This window comes from Diadema antillarum, unplaced genomic scaffold (genome assembly GCF_040938485.1).
Source record: "Diadema antillarum isolate AM-2024a unplaced genomic scaffold, OU_Dant_1.0 seq00000014_RagTag, whole genome shotgun sequence".
NCBI lineage: Eukaryota > Metazoa > Echinodermata > Echinoidea > Diadematoida > Diadematidae > Diadema > Diadema antillarum.
The window spans coordinates 545,679-563,122 of NW_027271134.1; the positions used below are offsets into that span (position 1 = coordinate 545,679).

At 36.9% G+C, this 17,444-nt stretch overlaps 1 protein-coding gene across 1 annotated transcript in view; it reads left to right on the plus strand.

The window, feature by feature from the left end:
• LOC139725068 (anaphase-promoting complex subunit 5-like) overlaps positions 1-17,444 on the plus strand; it is a 104,497-nt gene that overhangs the window by 4,557 nt on the left and 82,496 nt on the right. The window contains exons 3-13 of the mRNA XM_071636156.1: positions 1,046-1,161; positions 1,928-2,207; positions 3,645-3,813; positions 5,312-5,508; positions 5,961-6,042; positions 7,481-7,573; positions 8,303-8,370; positions 9,200-9,313; positions 10,629-10,839; positions 11,504-11,625; positions 15,522-15,638. Of these exons, the coding sequence (XP_071492257.1) occupies positions 1,046-1,161; positions 1,928-2,207; positions 3,645-3,813; positions 5,312-5,508; positions 5,961-6,042; positions 7,481-7,573; positions 8,303-8,370; positions 9,200-9,313; positions 10,629-10,839; positions 11,504-11,625; positions 15,522-15,638 (1,569 nt within the window). The remainder of the gene's footprint in view (positions 1-1,045; positions 1,162-1,927; positions 2,208-3,644; positions 3,814-5,311; positions 5,509-5,960; positions 6,043-7,480; positions 7,574-8,302; positions 8,371-9,199; positions 9,314-10,628; positions 10,840-11,503; positions 11,626-15,521; positions 15,639-17,444) is intronic.

Consider the following 17,444-nt stretch of genomic DNA (forward strand, 5'->3'; position numbering starts at 1 on the left):
GAATATTATGCTTAGTCAAGAAGAATATCTCTATAATTTTTTTTTTTTAATGATTTCTGTATTTTCCCCACAGAACTTTGTATTAAAATCCAGTACACTTTCTGTTCCATTTCAATCCCTTCACACATAAACTGGATGATCACACAAAATGTCATTATGGGCAGGTGGTTGCTTTGGACAGGTTCAATGCAGTAGCCATATCATGGATATTTCCAATACTCCCTTATGTGTGCATGCACTATACACCAGTCTACTATACTACAATTCAGTCTACAGTCTACTATACTACAAATCTACAATTTGTGCATAAAGCTTGAACAGGTGTATATGAGTGTGATTTCTTTTATGAGCACTAAGGTCATTTTCTGACCTTCATGAATAGCATGTATATCATTACATCTGAAGTATTTTCCAACAAAGAAACATATTTTGTATTTGACATAGATTTCTGATACAGGTTATTATTCACATACCAACCATGTGCTTGTCATTTGCTGTTACTTTCACATTTCATTTTGATTTTGTGTGTGTGTGTGTGTGTTTGTGTTTACGTGTTACATGTTAGATATCTCTACTGTACATGTATATTCGTGACAGTGACAATGACATTGGCGGATCTAAGAGGGACACACCGGGCGTGTGCCCCCTTTATTTTTTGTTAAAACAAAAGAAATAAAAGAAAAAAATTGAGGGAAATTCCTGGATCCGTCCCTGTGTGAGAATTAGCTACGTTGGATAATGGATTAATGCACATACTGACACTACAACGAGGATCCATGTTTCTTACTTAGTGTCATGTGAGCCCTGAAAAGGGCCATTGATGTTGATAACCCTGGATATTTCCAACCTTACAATGTACAGCATATTTACATGTGTGTTACTGGGGGCAACAGTTTTCAAAAGTTTTTAATTTTGTGAATATTGGTCAACGTGCAAAATTCATGAAGTATTAGTATGGCTGTTATAGATGTACAAGACTCTGTCTGAGTGCACTGCTTATATTTCAAGTTCTGTTGTCACTGCTCTCTTGGTTTTTTTTTTCTAGCTTGTCTGAGATAGTTGGTGGTAGCCTTGCGTCTTTGTCAGACTTCTTCTGTTCCCTCAACAAACTCTTGGACAGTTCCAATGGAGAAGCTCCTGTTCACCGTCACAGCATCATAGGTAATACTCTGGAAAACTCTGCTGCAAAGGTCTCACAGTGATTTTCAAACCAGCAAAATGATGATTATGAGTCAGTGAATTTGATGAGCTCAATAACCCCTAAAACTCTTGATTCCATTTTGATGTTGATGATTTTGTAACTTTCTCTTCATATTTCCTTGATGGTCACTGCTCGTACATGTGTTCAGCTGTATGGTTCCAGAGTCATTAATGACCCCACAGTGAATTGATATTTGAAAATTGAAGTGGGAAAATAATGATAGCTTTTTCAATATTTTGGTGTACAATGAAAAGTTACATACATCCCATTCCGGTGCTTCATGATACTAAATCTGGTCAGTACCTTTCTTGTTTGCAGATGCTGAAAGCAAATACATGGTAGCCATAATAAATGATGTTTTAATAAGTCACCTTGAAAACTTTCCAGTGCAGACAAAAGATTTGCTGAGATATAATGCTTGATGCGTGACTGCTGATAAGTTGTGTCCTCATCACTGAAGATCCCCTTCAAGCTAAAAATTGTATAAAAGTTTTCAGGAGTATTGGGATTGAAAATCAATATCTAGTTTTGGTTTACAAGGATTATAAAAGCTGCTTGATTTTTCCTAATTCCCTAACTTTCCCCATTCTTTCAAAGACTCTTGTTTGTGTGCCTTGATTCTGAACATCCTAGTGTCATTAATATGTATATTTTTATATATCTGACACTTTTTCCAAGAATTCTAAGCAAAAAGTGCTTGAATTCACATATCATTACACTTTCCAGGCATGTTCCTGCGGCGCATGATGCTAACCTACGACAAACTATCATTCAGCCAGACAATGAGACTCTATTCTGCCCTGAAGACCTATGTTGGGCGGAAGCCACAGCCAGTAGCAGACAAGTCCATCACAGCAATTGAGAGATGTGTTGGAGGGGTTGCAGACCAATCAGACACAGCTGTGACCTTGGGTGAAGTAGAAATGGATGTTAGTATGGAAACAGAGGGGACGCAAATGACACGAGGCGAGCTGGAAGGAACTGGTTGTGAGAATCCAGATGATTTGTGAGTCGCCTCTGTAAACTTTCAGATGCTGGATATTTTTGGGGGAGGGGATTGCTATATTTTTCCTTACCTGTTGCTGTTATACATGTATTCCTAGATTTCCAAACTACTCTGTGAATAGGGGAATTCTCCACTGACCAGACATATGAACCTGACTGAAACATGTGACTCATGGTCATAGGTGAAGGTGGGAAGAGAAATTTATTGTTTTTGCGTTCAAGGAAAAAAGAAAGGAATAAAAAGTACTGGTGAAATAATCAAGATACACTTAAAGCATTTCCTTAGTCTTGTTTGGAAATTTACATGACAGTATATGTCAGTAGGAGATAGCCACTGCAGTTTCAAAAATATATACACCTAATTATGAATTTTCATTAAGGTCATATCCCTTTTGCAAATGTCACAAATTTTGCATGGTTGAAAAATAATATCTCCCAACATCATGTATGAAATTTTGCTCTGATACATTTCAGAGTTTTTAAAAAAGAAATTAAAAACTAAACTCTTGTCATTCAAGCTGCTGCATTCAAGAATGTGCTCCCCTTTTGGACCAAGAACAATGGTTTCAATTTTTGTTTTTGAGGTCCTAATAGATTCACAGGAAATCTATGGTATTGTTTCCCTCTCCATCACAAAGAAGTTTCTAGTTTCATTATTCAGAGGAAAGGTATGAATTCCCTACCTCTACAATATACCAGCATATGACAGGAATCTAATTTTCAGGGTTGCAGAAAGGACACACAAACTGGAAGCATGCTTTCCAGTGTTGGATTATGTCATTTGTGTTTGATGACCACTGTATTGCAAATAAACTTTGATGTTGCAATTAGCATGTTTTGGATAATCTTCCATGAGTTTATTTTAGAAGCAAAATATGAAGAGGCAGTTGAAAGTAAAATAGGCAAAAGTGCTCTTAATAAAAAATGCAGCTGTAATGCACATTACTGTGGATCAACCGATGCCAGAAACATTCACTGATTTCAGTACCCAGCAGCATTGCCAAGTTACTGCTGTTTGGGCTACTTAGTCTTCTGTCTCATCCATGGTTTTAATCCAACCCCATGGTCTCATTTCATTTGAGCCACTGACTCAAACATTTTTGGTGGGATTTTTTAAAATATATATTCACTGCAAAGTATGCATATTTACAGGGAATCAAATCTCAAAAAGATATGTACTGCTTTGAAATCAGTGCACAAACTGGCTTCTTCCCGTATACTGTAAAGTGGATGCCAAATATTTTTGGGTGTCCAAAAATAGGAAAATTATTTTATGAATAGAAAGGGCCTAGCAAATGTGAATATCACCAAGAGTATTTAGAGAAGTTTACCACAAATTCAAAGCAATTCTAAGAAGTTCAGTGTTTGTTGTTCTAACCTGATGTCTTAGAATGTGTAAATGTCACCTTTAGCCCCCTTCTTACATGGCACCTTGCAGATATGGCAACCTCCCATCACAGAAGACATACACAAGGCGTCAGGCAGAACATTTCATTGCTCAACAGGCCAACTTTCTCCAGAATGATGAAGCGAAGGCACTACCCCCTGATGTCCTCCAAAAGCAGATTAATGAACTCTCTCACAAGAACCCAGACTTACCAGAAACAGTGAGTTTGCAGAACTTCATGCCGTTATGTACAAACACTGACTGTGGTTGCATTCCGGCTCAAAGTATGGTGTGCTGTTCTGCAGCATGCTTTACTGTACTTTACAACTGTACAATGCATATAAGCATGAGCTTGGGGAAGCCATCTTAATTATTAAAAGTTTAAAAGTGTGCTTTTCAAGGTATCCCGTACGCATGCTTTACACATTGGGCTTGTGGCCCTGACAGTGGGATTACATATTTTGTTCTCTAATTTGAGCAATTTTGGCACGATTTTGCTTTAGCATCTTCGTGAGTATAGTAGCTTGGAAAGTGCTGGCTAAGGGTGCATTATGTGTGGGATACTTTCTATAAATTATCAGTAAGTCTGTTAGTTAATGATCTGCCAGAACAGCTCCTGTTTTGTAATTGAAAATGCAGTAGCAAACAATGCAGCAGTGTGCTAGGTCACACTTTCTAACAAACAGTTCTGGTACCTTTAAAAACAACAACAACAACAACAAAACATGGCCTATTCAACATTTCGTTGGACTCTGACTGCCAGTCTTGGATGTTTCTAGCCTGGTATGCATTTAGGCAGACTAAAACAGCATGATGTAGTGTGCTGTAGTACTCTCTGGGCTGTGAGGCAAGGTAGTCAATGAAAGCAGCTTCTTTGCTTTGTTTAGTATTTTACGACACAATTCGGAAACATTAGATCACTGTCAATGCACACTTTTAGCACAAAATAGTATGATACAGCATTCTTAAAAGTCAAGACTAAACAAACAAATGATACTGGAGTGAAACAATTAGTGCAGCTAGAATGCAGTGTATGGTGATATGTGCTAGTCTTGATTATTCACACAGTTTAAAGTGCAATTCCTACCATGAGAAGCATACGACTGTCTTTTAAGTAGTGTTTTGTGGTAGAAGTTCAAATCATTGTGCATCGCTTGCCTTACATGTTAAAATTACATACAATGTAGCACTGTGGCACTCACTGTGACATTTCACTTTGGAATGATTATGAGAAAATACCCAAAGTAATATTTTTATTTTCACATTGTTTTCAAAGATAAGGTGTCAGTAAATCTGACATATATGAAAGTATTCCTTGAGGAGCATTACTTGTAATGGGTTGTGTGTAACAATGACTTCACTATGATTGTTATCTCACTTCCCTTAAATACTGGTAGTCTTTGATCGAGTTTTAATAGAAAGTATGTAGTTTAGCACGCTGTGTTCAGAGCTGTGGAGAACAATGAGTCATGAAGAGGATAGAATGTCAAGCAGAGATTCATGAATGCAGCAGTGATATGTACTTATTGCAATGAGTCACCTGAAAACACATCTCAACAACTGTCATTTTCAGTGATCGGAATTTAGAATATTAGAAGCTCTGCTTGTCGCATTCTCTTAGAAGAAGCAAAAGAAATGCCATATGATTTCTTATCTTTTCTTCTTTTTTCTGTGTCATGTGTGTTTGTGTGTGCTTGTATATTTGCATCCATATCCAGTACTATCTTTCATACCTGAATTGTCTTCGAATCAGCGAGTTCTGTGGTGCCGTCCATAACTTGCACCAATACTTTGATCACATGATGCCCCAAATGAAGGGAGATGCAGGCAACAATAATGACCAGGAGGAGGTGCGACAAAATTTTCGCTATGCTGCCCTCAACCTGGCAGGACTTCACTGCAGACTTGACCACAAGTAAGTTGTGCAATGGTTCCTCTTGTGACATGCCATAGTATGTTCTTTCTTTCATGCCCATCCCTTTCCCCTCTTCATTCTCTTATTACCTCCTTCAAGGGAGGAGGTTATGTTTTCATTGGCGTTTGTTTGTTTGTTTGTTTGTTTGTTTGTGTGTTTGTCTGTGTGCAAAATAACTCAAAAAATTTTTGAATGAATTTGGATGAAACTTACAGGAAAGGTTAAGAATGACAAGGAACAGTAGATTTTGGTAGTGATCCAGGAATTTTTGTGGATTTTATGAAGGATTTTCAATATTTTAGCAGATAGGGTCAATGAACTTGGATGTTCAAACTGCACATTTTTTGAGGTTTGCATAGGAGCACTAAAGTGCATGCTATTTCTCTAGTTCCAGTAATTTTATCTGGTGGGTTATTGTGTTCCCATGTTTTCATTTTGTCTTACTTTAATAGAGAGGAGGCCCTCTTGGTGCTGAAGGAAGCCATTCGTGTTGCCCACAAAGCTAATGACAACATATGCCTACAGCATGCCCTGGTGAGTATGGGTTGGAATGGGAATATCTTAGTTGCTGTCATCTTTTGGCTATAAAGTGTGATTAGTAAAGAAATATAATGTTATGAATGTCAGTGGTCCTTTTTACTTCATTTGTTTCAGTTTCAGTTTATTTTTATTTGTGAAGTTGTACAAATGAAAACAAAATCAGTAGATCAATGACAATTTAACTATGATTTGAATAGACATACAGGTACAATAAATAACATATACGTGTAAACATTGACATATTTTGTGGTAAGAGTAGAGGAGACTGTCATCAAGAAACAGTGTGCTCGACAGGGATGGCAGCCTCAGAGTAACGTAGTACAGTTGAACCTCTCTTATCCGGCCTCCCTTTATCCGGATCTCTCTATTATACGGACACAATCTCGCCGTGATTTAAAAAAAAAAAATAATTACGGGAGGAAAGGGGGATTCCCAACTCCTTGAGAACTTCTACACAAACACACATGAATTACATATACTTGATACATTTCTTAATAATCATTTAGGTAAATCATCCCAAGAATTTATAAAAGAAAATGATTTCATTCTTGCAAACACGAACTTCTATTTTGGGGTCTGTTACTGAGTGTAACAATGAAAAGGTTGCAGGATACACATTACTATCTGTGGTACTACAACGGGCTACATCAGTACATGTGTATGTATATGTACATGTATAAAGCATTGAGTCTCCCGTATCCGGCCAAATCCCTTATCCGGATGAGCCCCGGTCTCGACTTGTCCGGATACGAGAGGTTCAACTGTATATTGAAAATTGAAAATTCTCATTGGAATTGAAGGAGCTACGACAGAAAAAAGAAGTCCCTTCAGCCTCTAGCCCATATAAATGTACAATAAATTCACTGGTCAAGTTTAGCATAGGAGTGTGCAAAGACGAATATGAGGGACAGAGAAGGGAATAGCTGTAATAGAGAGAAGAGAGAAAAGGGATGTTTGATAGTCATATGATTTTATAAGCCATTTTCACCAGTAATAATCTGTCAAGTTTCAGGGATAATTATAGGTCTCCTGTTTTTGTACTCTGTAAAGGGTTGTGATTTTTCTTTCTGTCTTGATTGGGCGCACCTACACTGAATCATTTCAGCCAAAGTGTCCCCAACAGTCCAACAACCACATGGAATAATCAGATAATCATAATGATGGTAATGGATTGTGTCATTACTATGATATTGATTAAATACAGGTGATCATGCTGCACTATGTCTAAGCATTTTCAACTTGATCATGCAGTCACTTCCCTTAATCCTGAGGTTAGACGTCTCTAGATTCTTCATACACTGATCTATTGTAATTAACAACTTCTATTTAGTCCAGTTGCAAAATTTGATGACATGACTCATTAAAATACTGTAAAATATATATGTATAGTTATACATATATTCCTGGATATGTTTCTTTGCTCATTCCTCAGGGTTGGTTGTATCGCCTGGAGCAAAAACAGGGTGTTGACATCTCAGATATCCTTGACCACTCTATCACCAAGTCAGCTGAGCTGCATCTACCAGTAAGATTGAGAGATGTCTCATATCTTTAGACAAGCATGTCGTTGTTCACAGTTCAAAACTGTAAATATCGGTTAAGAAAAGATTAAGTGGTACATCATGGAGAAGACAAGAATAGGATTTTTGACACTAATAAAGAACAATTTCCTGTCGTGTGGTAAACAATGAATATTCAGTACATGCTCTCTTTTACTTGAGGCTTTCAACTTCATCATCTGAACAAAGCTGTTGCATTCCTTCAGATGTTCCCATAAAGTTTAGATGTAGTTCTAGGCATATTGTCTTGACATGCTGTTGATTTTCCAGTTGTGGCATCATTCCAGACAACTGTGCACTTTGTGAGAGTGATATTGATAGTGACAGATTAACTGGCTCATAAATTGAATCTCATCATTCACATTGAATAAAGCATTGCTTTGAGAACTGCCAAGAACACTGGATTTTTAAGTTGAGCTATCAAGGTATACTTTTATTTTTGTGTATAAAATGAATCCTACGCACAGAGTGTATTGTCATTCTGCATCATCTGTAAAGAGTTAAATAAAATTAGTGTCATGAATATTAGGCCAATGTAAATTATCTTACAATTCCTGCAAAGATATTGCATTGAATTTACATTACATCTTGCGAGGTGAATCAAAAATGTCTCTCCAGTGGCTCAACACATATCTGTCAGACAACTCTAAGCATGCAGTGAAGTATTTGTGTTTTGTTGTTTCTCTTACTTCCAGTACCTGACTTGTTTGGATATGCAGAACCACACGAAAAATCAAGCTCTCAATGGTGTGTCCCCTTCAAAGTAAGCTTTTGAAAGTTACCGTTATGTATCTGCAGCAGGTCCATTTAAATGCTGTGGTCCCAATCAACTTTGTGTAAGACTTATACTAATCCTTGCCTTTGTACAATCTAAGCATAATTCAAGTTTGTGAGCTATGGTTTGATGGATATATTCACAATACAAGGTGAAAAGTAATTTTTGAGCATTTGACCTGAATTTCAGTTACTGTAAAGTGCAAATTTTTGTGGTGTGGAAATGTTCATGCTTTTCATGCGACATCAAACTAGTATGAAAATAAAAGTGTACAAATATTTTTGCTTGAAATATGTAATATCATATATATTATAATCGCTGATTCTGCGAAATCAGAACCATGCAAAATTAATTTTACCAGATATAGCATGAAAAATTACGCAAAAATATTCACTTTAATTTACAGGATACTATGCAGATGTGCAAACTACATCTCTTGTCAATGTCAAATAGCATCATGCCACGGTAACAACATTTTTTTGTTGAGGAAATACAAGCAGCTTCCTTATTTTTTAAGTTTCTGATTTGAAATTCAGAAATGTGACTCCAATAACATGAATGCTTGCAAGGGTTTGACCTATTTTTTTTTTGTTTTGTTTTACATTGTTGAATGATGCATTGCCATGGTAACTTTTTCTTTTAATTGGTACAAAAATCTTGGATATCAAATGTTCAGTGGGAATATGTCTATGTGAACTTGATTAATATTTTTCATAGCGAGTGCTGTTTGGCAGGGGCATTCATCAAATTCAGTGATATTTCTAGTTTGACCTGTTTATTTTTGTTTTGTGGTGTTTTTTTTTTTGTCATGTCATAGTGTATTTGATTTCCTGGCCCGAACTGATGCAGTCAACTGTCAACACAATCAGCCACAGCTTGTGTCTACCAGCCTTGCTCAGCAATCAGCATTGTGGTTTATGTATGGCTATAGGTGGGAACTCTGACGCAATATGTGGATCTTGTTAACCCCAAGAATAAGTATGCTCCAAAGATCAATGTGACATGTATTCAGTATTATAAACAGAAAAGTGACTGACAAGTCCATATTGCAGTCCAGTTTTGTAAATATCAAGAATGCTATTAATTGTTTGAATGTTGCAGGAGTGCAATATCACTCTGTATGAAAATTGACTTTGTAAAATATAGTATAATTAGACTGACAGAATAGCAGAGGTTTCACTAGAATCAGGCATAGGATGATATGTTGTGAGATATTAAAAGATTCACATGTTTTCACAAGGGCTATGGACCTAAACACATGATTAGGCATGCTGTAACCTAGGATACTGTCATACCCTGGGATGAGGTGTTGTGTTGATTCTCCTCATACACTTACACACTGCTACAATGGCAGCCAAATTTTAGCAATCTGTGATAATGATCCCAATGCCAATTCATTACTGTTATGATGTGTTTAACATGATTACAATAATAGAAATAATTATAATTTCCTTTTGATTCTTTTTCTAAAAATTTCATTAAAATTTTGGACAGTAATTTGGATAGAGACTTATTCTAATCCACAAACTTGGCCCATGATTGCTTATTTTTTATATGTTCTCTGATCATGATGGGTAGTGCAGTGGTAATGGTGCTGTTACTGCTGAGCACTATGAGCTGCACTTGCATGCACTACCTTTACTGTGACTGTAGTGGCAGGGCATTAACATTACAATGTGTACTGTTTTGCACAGTAATTAGAGAGAGAGAAAAAAAAATAGAATAACAGGATTTTTTTTAAAAGAATCACCTTTCATTTATTGTTATGTTAAAAGATTACTAATACAACAAAATCTTCCTGCATAAAGCACTAAAAGTTACTTTTGCCCTTTTTATTTGTAACCCAGGGTACAGTGCTAACAGAAAATAGGCGATTCAACGAAAGGTTAATTTGACTGGTATACTGGGTACCAAATACTGCATCATATGTTTTTTGGAAGAGGTAATGGTATTATCACCTCACATGTCTCATGTCTCCTATTAAACTGTATATTAAATTTTAATATATCAAAGAGAATACCTACTAAAGTTGTATCCTTTGTATCATGTTATTCCACCCTGCTCAAGTCTACCTTGGTCCTTTATACACTAGGCCAAAAACAGCCAATTGAACTAGGAATGAATGGATGAAATAGTAGAATAGTGAGTGGGGTTGTAAGTTAGTCACTAATAGGTCAAGTATTATCAGATTTAGATTAGAAATAAAATCTTATTTAAACATTTTTCTGTTTTTTTGTGCATCTCAGAAGCATGTCATCCCTGTGTGATCAGCTGCTGCTACACATGTTCTCCAGCAAGTCTGCCAGTGCTTCTAGTGTTGTCATTGACAGTGAGTCCCTGTGCATTGCTGTCTGTAACCAGGCTCGCCAACAAGCTGATAAGGGCGAACTTGGCATTGCTGCAGAGATCTTGCAATTTGCCAAGTCCAGATTCCCTCCTCAAACTCGCCATGCCAAGGTGATTTTAAGTGGACATTTTAGCATTGGCAACCATTTGAGTTGGATTTGTAATACCTTGCAAGATTCATCACAGTGCTACAACCTACACATGCACAACAGTCTGTGCTACACATGTTGTTTCTCATGTTCTCTAAGTATCCAATCCTGTGTGTTGAATTTATGTAATCTGTTGGAAAATTCAGATCAAGAAAGGCAAACTTCAACAAGCTTATGCAATGTAAATAAATCAGTAAACCATGCAACAGATCTCATAGCAACCACGGCTACAATGTTGATTTTATGAAAATGACAGTAGTGATGAATATCATTTTTATTATAGCAACTATTGTCATCACAATCAACTAAAGTCATATCTGCAATGGAACCATCACATATGTAAAAAAAAGAAGAAAAAAAAAGAAGGCATTTCATTACTTCAAACAAATAATAAAAAATATGGAATGCAGCTTCATGTACTATGTATTCAAGGACAATGAAACTTGGAAGAATACCTCTGTGTTTTGAATGGATTGGTTTCAGCATAATTTTTATTATAATATTTGGCTATGAAATACCACACTGGGTGTAATATACGGTGGTATCTGGGCCACTTACTAATATATGTGTCTTGAATACATACAATGTGTTATTTATTTATTTTTTTTAACTGCGGTCATGTCTAGATATGGCAACGCTATGAACAGGAGATTGCTTTCCAGAGGGCACTTTTCCAAGTGGACTGGGTCCGAGCACAAGAGGCCATAAACAGCTTGGCAGCCATTGATCAGGTCACAACTGAGTTGAGGTGAGTGCATGGGAATAGTATCAGTCCACTCAGCAATCATATTGGCATCATAAATTACCGTATTGAGTGGCAATAAGACTGCATTATTTTTAAGATATTTTAGAATATAGAATGTAGTGAATTTGAGATATGGTCCATACGCTACCCCAACCAATTTATGGTCTTTCCAACCCAGAAAATTACCTGCTTATAACTAACACACATAATCATGTATTTGACTTTGCAGTGTGCCCATGGGCAACTTTTTAACATCCAATGAATAGATCAATATGCAGACAAAGCAATGTTCTGCAATCAAGTGACAATTTGTATTATATCATGCCATCTCCCAAGGTGCAAAACCCCTGATATTCATTTTTCAAATTCTACCATTTGCAAAATTGTCTTTCAAGTCCAAAAGTTTTAAAATATTATGCTTGTGAAATATGTGGTGTATACAGTATACCCTCATTTTGGAGATTATCATGAAAATATTCTCAATATTGTAAAGTTCTGTGTAGACAGTGCACTTGTTTATAAGCCGTATCCTAACTTTTTGAGTCTGAAAAAAAAAAATAGTAATGATAATAAAGATTTCCACCAATATCTTGTGTGTGTTTGCACACAGGACATAAGTATGCTACCTGGCTCCACAGGGTACATCTTAGGAAGGTGTTATAGATGAAGTGGCAACTCTTCGTAATCTATGCAAACACATGGTTGGGTTCTAAAGCATTACAATGGGATGTGTAACATTCCGCTATGCTTTGAAGTCATGCTTGGTGTCACTCTAGCTCCAAGAAGAAATTTGGAGATAGATTTGCTTGATAGGGGCTTGCCCTACCTAGCAACAACTAAATGAATTCCTGCCTATGGAACTTAGTGGGAGGAGCAGGTGGATGAAATGCTTCTTTACTAGGCTGTAGGAAAAGTAACATCCATAGATTGTAATATCTGGCATATTTAATCTTCATATAAAAAACTATGCTAGAGTGTGTTCCAGCTAGTTTTCTTTTTCTTTCTTTTTTTTGTTCTACTTTTTGCTGTTGAAAAGAGGAGAAGAAACAGAAATCTCTCCTTTGTACCCGTGCTCTGTAGAAAAGTTATACGCTCTATCACAGGTGTTGATAAATTGCATTCTTGACAAAAGACAGCATTTCTGTTTAAGTATGCATCACTCCTCTGTCACAACAAACCCAGTGAGCAGCTATTTACTTTGAGTTCCCTTTCAATATTTTCAGCATCAATTATTTGGAGTGCAGAGAACAGGACATGAAAACAGAAATCAATGAAAAGTGTACTTCTTTACGTGTAAAATGCTACTAAACATGGCACGTTTGCCAATTACTGTATACGCCGAATATTTCGTGAGGTTTTTATTTTTGCGAATTTCGCGAGTCAGGTGCTATTCGCGAAATTAAAAACACGCGAAAATATTGACTCTCTGATCCTGATATGAATGTGACGTATGCGTACACATTTCTCCGTTCAGTACAGGACTCAACGATCGCGAATTTAACCACTCGCGAAATCGTCGAGAAGTCTCGATTCGCGAAAATTAGACTCGGGGAAAATGTATGGCGTATACAGTACTTAATTTGAACGATTTGATATTAAAGTGCTAAGCCTGGCAAACAAAACTGCACCAATGTGTGCAAGATGGTTAAATGTTAAACTTAAGTATGAGATTTCAAATGATATTTTCTTTTTTTCAGTCCTGAAGCATAAGTACCATGAAGATTAAAGAAAACTGGAAGGATTTGCTCCGTACTATTTTACTGCCAAGTTCCATACAGGATTTCAACATTTTCTCTGAAATACAGCTTAAAATTGTTCAAATCAAGAACATCTTCTGTGGTCTCCATATCCAAACTATGGAAGAGCGGCTTGGAGCATGGAACGTCAAAGCCAGAGAAATGCTAAGCGTGCAATTATCATGCTATAGAACCTACTCATAAATTGTCACAAATTGTGAAGAGATTTCACTCTGATGCAAGGTGCACACATTCATTGTGGGCAGTACATTGAGAGTGAGAGAGAGCAATCTGCAGCCAAGAGGGGGGGGGGGGATCTATTCTGCTGTGAGAGTGTTAGTTGTGATTACTGATGCTCTCTTTTGTCAAAGCACCTGGATATCACCCGTAGTTAAGTATTGGGTTCCACCTGGCTTGATTTGACTAGCCTGAGTGTATGTCTGACCAAGGAGGTTCAAGAGAATGATTTCACAACTGTCTTATTTCCTTTGCTAGATATTCGATGCTGCCGCTCAAAAATATTTGAAGCATGTGCCAAACAGGATCTGCCACGCAGATAGGAAGACAATTGACTCGTGTCTCATTGCATAATCCCTAGCCACTTTCTAAGGAAGATATGTCTTGGTGATGGTAATTACTTTTCGCTATCCCTTCTTATAAAAGGTAGGTGGTACAGACACGAGGATGCGCAAATAAAAAAAGCGCAAAAAATGCTGAAATAAAGATGAAAATTACTCGACTGGGCATACCCGGGCACTAATCTGATATATCTATCAATAAATAATTATAATTGAAGATTATTCCATATTAGTTTTATTTGCGGAAACTAAGTGGAAAAGTGATAAAACTGGCTTTTCAGGATGGTACAGTTTTAAACATTTTCACGTGATACAGCTCTGGTTTACACTTTTGCACAAATTTCTGGACGGGATTGACTTTTGTTTTACATGCTTTATCATTAAGTGAGATTTCATTTCATTTAATAAATAAATAAGCAAAATATGGCCAACATAATGTTAGTGTTCAAAATGAATCTTCAGATTGCTCAGCAAGACGGTAGTGTCGAACATTGATCGCCAGTTGGAACTCCAGCTATGGAACCTTCTTGGTCTGACCATGGACCTACTACACACGGACATTCATTGCTCGTAATTAATTCATGCACCTGTTTCTGTCATAAGTGTCACAAAAGCATTTTAAGCGTGCTTTCCTGCTTTGATTTTATCATCACCGCCGACAACCAGCCTGGATAAAAACAAGACGACGCTTTGAGAAGTCTAAAAACTACATGCCCAGAAGATAGTGATTGTCTTAAATCAAGAAAAATGCATGTGCAGTTGTAGTGTACATTGGGAAATTATTGCTCACGTAATTTCATTTGGGAAATGCGCGTACTTTACAAGAGAAAGCAATTATTTTGACAGGTTGTTTGTGATTTGTAATCTAATTTTCTCCATTTTTCGCACGTTGTTCCAGAGAAGACATGGACAATAACCGTAGATGACATGTATGTCCTATCATTAAGCCATGTTACATGCTTGTCCACAAGTGTCCACTTCAGTCATTTTAAATTTTGTGATAGGAAAACTGTCATGTTTTTGGGTTTGCTGCTCCCTTTCATCGGTGTTTATTCAAAGGCAGTTGAGTCTGAAAAGGCACCTCAGCAAAATAAGAGCGCAACGAGCAAAATGTTTCTTTTGTCAGTGACTTTGCATGATTGCACAATCGTTATTATCCAAGCACCTGAATGTACTAATTGAGATACACATAATCGGGTGGCGGCGGTGATGATGGGATCAAAGAAAGACCTTCGTTTCTAGTCCATGTATAGTAGATCCATGGTCTGACAGGCATGGGAGTTTCTCAAGTGAAAAGGGGGTGTGCATTCCTTTCTTTGCCCTCTTACCTACTGATGCTTGTAGTCCCACAGATGCAGAAACTGCCATGTGTAAGGCAGCCCCAGTAGGCACAGCTTTGTTGTTTGGAATATCCATTTCTTAGGAAGATTTACAGCCAGGGATGTAGTGCTCTTCCCTCCCTGCTTGATGGCTGTGGACAGCTTTCTAGAGCATGCACCATCGCAGGGGGTTATGCATTATCCGTTCTGGCTTTAAATGTGTATAACTCACTGCATCTTACCATTTATTATTCTCTCAAACACAGAAAGTCCCTTCTGTATGCTTGTCAGGCTGAGCGGTCTAAAGCCCTGAATATTCTTCAAAACATAATAGCCAAATGCAAAGACAAGAATGATGGTTTTACCACAGAACTTCATGTCAGGTATGATATCACTTTTGTCATTTGTATAATTTTGATTTATTACTTTGTCATCAGATATCAAGCAACACATGAATACAATGAGATACATGCATTACAAATCAAGATAAATCTGTGTTTGTACAGTTAATCCATACAAGAGATGCCATTTGCCCAAGTCAAAATGTGTAAATGAAGAAAGCAGGGGAAATATTGTGCATAGAAGAAGAAAGGTACCACATTGCCAAACACAATACATACATATTGCACTTCTTTTGGTTGTATGCATATCAAGCAGGATGTATTATCAGATGACTGATAAAAGTTCAGTTTCTTACAGCTGATATTATATTGAATGCCATCAATAAAAACAACTATGGAGATCACTTCAGTGAGAGAGAGAAAAAGTCTGGAATATTTAAGAATGTATGGGGTTATAATGTAATGACCTTGAAGGTAGTGTAGAGGCATGCACTGTACTAGTATGGCTTAGGGCCATATTGCACATGTCTGAGAATAGTAAAATTTTCCTGTGAGGTCAATACTCTACAGTGACTCCCAAACAAATGCCAGCAATATTTTGAAAAATACGAGCCTTATAGTGTCAAAGAAGAATGGAAGCAGAGAAGCAGACATTATAATGTTCACATGACTTTAGTCAAGATAATGAATAGGCTGCAAACATTCATTGCTAAATTCTTGCTGTGTTATCCTGCCTTGGATAGATACTCAGTATTTAGCCTGTGCAAGGATTATTATTTCTCTTTCATTGATATCATGACAACTGCATTATATCAATATTTATGATTATGACAATTTCTGCTTGAGGTATGTGTCTGAAGTCCTAGAAAACAATAAACTGAAGTAAATGTAAGCACATTGTCAATGGCTTCCCATGTATATGAATGTCATATCTATGATATCACATATGGGGCCATGTCACTACTTCTCATTCTTTATGGTAGTCTGGTGTCATTTATATGTTCTTCTTGAACTTTTGTGTACTCCTTCATGCTTAAAACCCGAGACTGTAATCCCAGCAAAAGCTTTAACCTTAGCCATGGACCCAGACCCACTCTTTTAAATCAAATTACAGACTGCTAGATCTAGAGCTTGTTTGATCCGTGCTGTGCTAACACTTGAAATGGCAAATTAATAACTGTACCAATTGATAAAGAATGCTGTTACACTGCAGGGAAAGGTTAAGTACTTCATGTATTTTTAGACTGTAAAATAAACACTCTGTTTAAGTGTTTGTTCATCATTCATGATGCTGATATCTTCTTCATGTCTGTCTGGATTCACAATTTCCATTTATGTTTGTTATCTGTGTTAAGATTTAATCCATTTTGATGAAATATTGTTCTTTTAAGCTTAAGGTTTGATGAGCTATTGCCATTGATTTTCATCCATCATCTGTAATCTGTTGTTTATCATCTGTACATGAATACCTACACAAGTGTATCTGTGAAGTTTGTACATTGTTATCTTCTGGTTAATGAATCGTGACAAGAATTTTGAAGAAAACGTAGCAGTAGTCATTCTCTGGGGCAGGGGAATCCAAAGTAACAAGTTGCTTTTAGAACAGAAACATGTCAATACATGACAGACTACTGTATAAGCTCATATTTTTGCGAGGGTTTAATTTTCGCGAATTTCGCAAATCACAATTGGACAGCGAATTTCACAACACAAAACACGAAAATGTCACCATGTGCTAAGGTAATAAAGCGCTTATGAAGGCCTCAGTGTCAATTCGCGAAAACAATGTCTTGTGAAAATGTCTGGACCTCCTCATTCGCGAAAATATCTGTGTGCGAAAATAACAGC